Source organism: Populus alba, chromosome 1 (genome assembly GCF_005239225.2).
Source record: "Populus alba chromosome 1, ASM523922v2, whole genome shotgun sequence".
NCBI lineage: Eukaryota > Viridiplantae > Streptophyta > Magnoliopsida > Malpighiales > Salicaceae > Populus > Populus alba.
Genome location: NC_133284.1, coordinates 34,878,422 through 34,882,295, shown reverse-complemented (window position 1 = coordinate 34,882,295; position 3,874 = coordinate 34,878,422). Strand labels below are relative to the sequence as shown.

Below are 3,874 nucleotides of genomic sequence, written 5' to 3'. Positions count from 1 at the left end.
GATTCAAGTTGAGAGGTTTTATATATTAATTTTATTATTAGATTTTTTTAAATTAGTTGGTTAAGGTATCTTTAAACTAATCAAGTCGACTAGGCCATATTTAAAATAATTTTTATATAGTTAATTTTAAATTCAAGCCACATAAAAATTTAAATAGAGAGATTTTAAAATTTACGTGCAATCAGTTGAGACCTTAACATCGATTTAAATTTTCTGCCTTTACATATATATATTAAGATATATTCGCAATCAGCCAAGACCTTAACAATACACTAAACCTCTACATTGTCTTTAAGAGGTTGGACTAAAAGCTCCAAGCATAGCTTCTTGAAAGAAGCTAGCCCTTAAGCTCCCATATTGGTCTCGTCTGCAACTTTGTAAACCTAATATTAGAGAACAAATTGAGAGCTTGCAACAGAATTTTATTAGCCAAGACATTAATAAAGGAAAAGGTGCTGAGCTTGATACTAGCTTAAGTACTGTGTAGCAAGCAGAGTAAATTTACTCTTCAATGCTCGCTAACATAAGCGATTTGATCCTCCTAGACTACAGATTGATCCCCATGCAAAGGTGTAGTTAAGGGGATTTCCATGATTTGTGTTGTTTGCTTGGGAGGTACCGATACAATAGCTGTAATAATAGGTTTTATCTTCTCCGTGGTCTTGATAATAACCAAGAACAAAATTCTGTATAGAACCACCATTCCAAGCAAAATGGCAAGATCAACCCACTTGGAGACACCCATCTCCACTTGCCATCGATCTCTCAGAATTTGTTCGCCGGAAATCGTCCGTGGCCCTCCGGCTTGATTGCTAGGAAATGTTAGTCCTTCAAATTCGTTCTTGAACATTCCTTGGTAGGCATACTTATGGAAGGCAATGTAGTACATGGGATACTTCCAGAATGGCTGAGGGAGATCATTTGGCAATCTAAAGAACCCTCCACTTAGAACCATGAAAGCTTGAATCCCAGCTCCTGTTATTATTCCCATCAGAAAATTTGGCACCATACTGGCAACTGTCATCATTAAGCTCTCCACCAACATCATGCAAGCAAACAATACTAAAACAAAATATATGAAGTGTTCATATCCCTTGTGAAGTCCAGGAAGGTAATAAGTTATTGCTCCAGGAATTACTGATATCAGCAACAGGTATGGAAAGGCAGAGAATGTGTTGCCAAAAACAAAAGCAGTGGCACCATAGTGCCCATTTAACCTTTCTCTTTCAAATACCTGGATTCAAGAGGAGAAAAACATTTAGAAATAAACATACAATTTGGAACAAAAATATATTTGCACTGATTTATGTCTATACCTTCATATCTTCCACAAAAGAAGGGAATCCTCCGATTGTCATGAACGTCAAGAAAGAAGCTATGAACATTAGCAGAGAACCTCTATCCTGAAACCATATCGATTTTTTAGGCTCCATGTTAATTAAGTTGTAGTTAATAAAATCAAATCAAGGCCGGTTGAGTTGTATGTTAATGTCATACCTGAATTGAATCATTATCAGATCCAAGGTTGTAAAACAAAGTGGCAAGGCCTAATGCTAATGAGACATAGATGGCGACCCGCAACCAATAGTACCCAAGATCTCGATACATGTTTACGAAAGATCTTCTTGTAAGCACAAGACACTGAGTAAGGAAGCTAGAATGGCTTCTTTCCTCTAATGTCCCACAATCCTGTATCCATCTGACTGTTAATCATCCCTTTCAATGACTGTAATATCAAGAATTTATCACTTAGAAAATTGGGAGGGAATTAGAGTATACCTTTTCACATATTTCTGTGACTAGTCTTTTAACCTGTTGATAATGGTCTGATGATTTATACGCCTTTGTAAGAGTATTAATCGCTACCTCTGCGGTAATTTCATCTTCTAAACCTTGTTCAGGATCCTGTGAAGAACATAATCAGAATTTTTATGAACATTTTAAGATGAATCTTTAAGCCACCATTGTCTACATTGGTGTTCAACCAATCAATACTTAATTGTCTCCGTCTCTTCTATCCTTGTATACTAATTAACCAAAGATACCGTAAAGCCAGACCTTGGATAAGACAACATACCGTTTCGAAATCTTTGTTTATGGTTTTCAGGAAGTGATCGGATGGGTTCTGGAGAGTCGGGCAAGGAAAGCCATTTAAGGCAAAAAACTATATTGAAACAAAATATAGATGAGGATTAGTCAAGCTGTTAATTCCTATACTAGATCAACTAAGCCTACAAAATTTTGATGCTCAAATACCTCATTTGCTTGAGAAGCTGGGCCAAAATACACTACTTTACCAGCACTGAGCAGGCAAAGACTGTCGAAAAGCTGAAAGACTTCACCACTAGGCTGATGAATGGATGCAATTACAGTTCTTCTATTTTCATCCTTGCGGTCAAATCTAACAATTCTGCTCATGACATAATATGATGCTGCACTATCAAGCCCACTTGTGGGTTCATCAAGAAAGAGAAGTTTCGGATGTGTTTAGTATCTCTATGCAAATGCTCACTCTCCTCTTTTGACCACCACTAAGTCCTTTAGATCCCCACCCTCCAATTCTTGTATTCATGGCATCTTGCAGCCCCATTTCTCTTATTGTCACCTCTGCTCTCTCTTTCTTTTCTGCCCTTGACATTGAGTCCGGCAATTGGAGCTGAGCTGAGTAGTACACAGCTTCTTTGACTGTTAATGTTGTGATTAAGGTTTCATCTTGAGTTACATAAGCCTGTATGCATCAATGAAACAAAAAACCTTTTAGAAAATATTTGTCGAAGATTATTCAAATATTATAGTTTATGATATAAAATTCATAATGTTTTCATCATTTTCTTCAATCTGTTTTTCCTTACCGATGTACCATAAGCCAGCCTTTGTTTGTGGCCATTGATTAGTATGTCTCCTGTTTGTCGTGTGCTTGAACCCAGTCTCCCTGCAACAGAAACTCAAGTCAAACTATAACATTTGAAACACATAAATCAGCTGTCAAGAAAGATTATGCAGATCAGCTTGATTAGTGTTATTGTGATCTTATAATGTATGGGAGCTTGTTTTTTAAGATTTGATCAACATTAGCAGAGAGGATCAGATATGTTGTGATGTGCATGCTCCAAAAGCTGAGTACTATTTAATTAGTTACCTGCCAATGTATCAAGAAGTGTTGACTTGCCACAGCCTGAAGGACCCATTATAGCCAAAAGCTCTCCAGGCTGAGCATAACCAGTTAAGCCCTGAAGGATTGATTTACTGCCTTTTTTCCCATTGGAAACAGTCACCCACAAATCCTCCCAAGTCAAGAAAACACCATTATGATCAGTGGCTGCACCTTCTCCTCCTCCCCTACTGCTTGGCGGTGGAACAACAGTTTTTACTTCTAGTGTGGCCTTAATTTCCTGGTTATAACGCAAAGATGTTGACTGATAATTAAGCCTATGATCGCTTGCAGACGATTGCTTGGAAGGGTAAGGAAGAGAAGACATGGTGGAACGTGTGGGTTGAGAGCGCAAGGGAATGAGTGGTGTGTCTTAAGATATTGGACGTAGGCATTGTCCAAGACAAAGGCTTGTGTTTTATAAGGGGATGATGGGTCCCTCGACCTCGTGTTGCACGTTGTTGGATAGATTTTGTTTTCTTCTCGGTTTCAAACATATATAGTAATTTTATTTGTTAAAACGACCAAAAGGAAGTCGTCAGTTGTATGTATAAGTTCTACGTATGGACATTACTCTAACATAAAACCCTAAATTATTGTGTTAGGGTTTAATTTTATGTACACAAAGATATCATATTTTTTTCATTATTTTTTAATATAAGATAGTTATTACTCACATATATATATATATATATATATATATATATATATATATATATATAT

General features: G+C 36.8%; 1 protein-coding gene across 1 annotated transcript; it reads right to left on the bottom strand.

Moving 5' to 3' along the window:
- Positions 1-223: 223 nt before the first annotated feature.
- Positions 224-3,548, bottom strand: LOC118055364 (ABC transporter G family member 1-like). The gene is given in 9 exon segments (XM_073406415.1): positions 224-1,234; positions 1,317-1,403; positions 1,498-1,689; positions 1,780-1,905; positions 2,078-2,164; positions 2,257-2,487; positions 2,489-2,728; positions 2,853-2,932; positions 3,140-3,548. Coding segments are annotated over 9 exon segments (2,076 nt in total). The 5' UTR covers positions 3,480-3,548; the 3' UTR covers positions 224-541.
- Between the last annotated feature and the right edge of the window lie 326 nt (positions 3,549-3,874).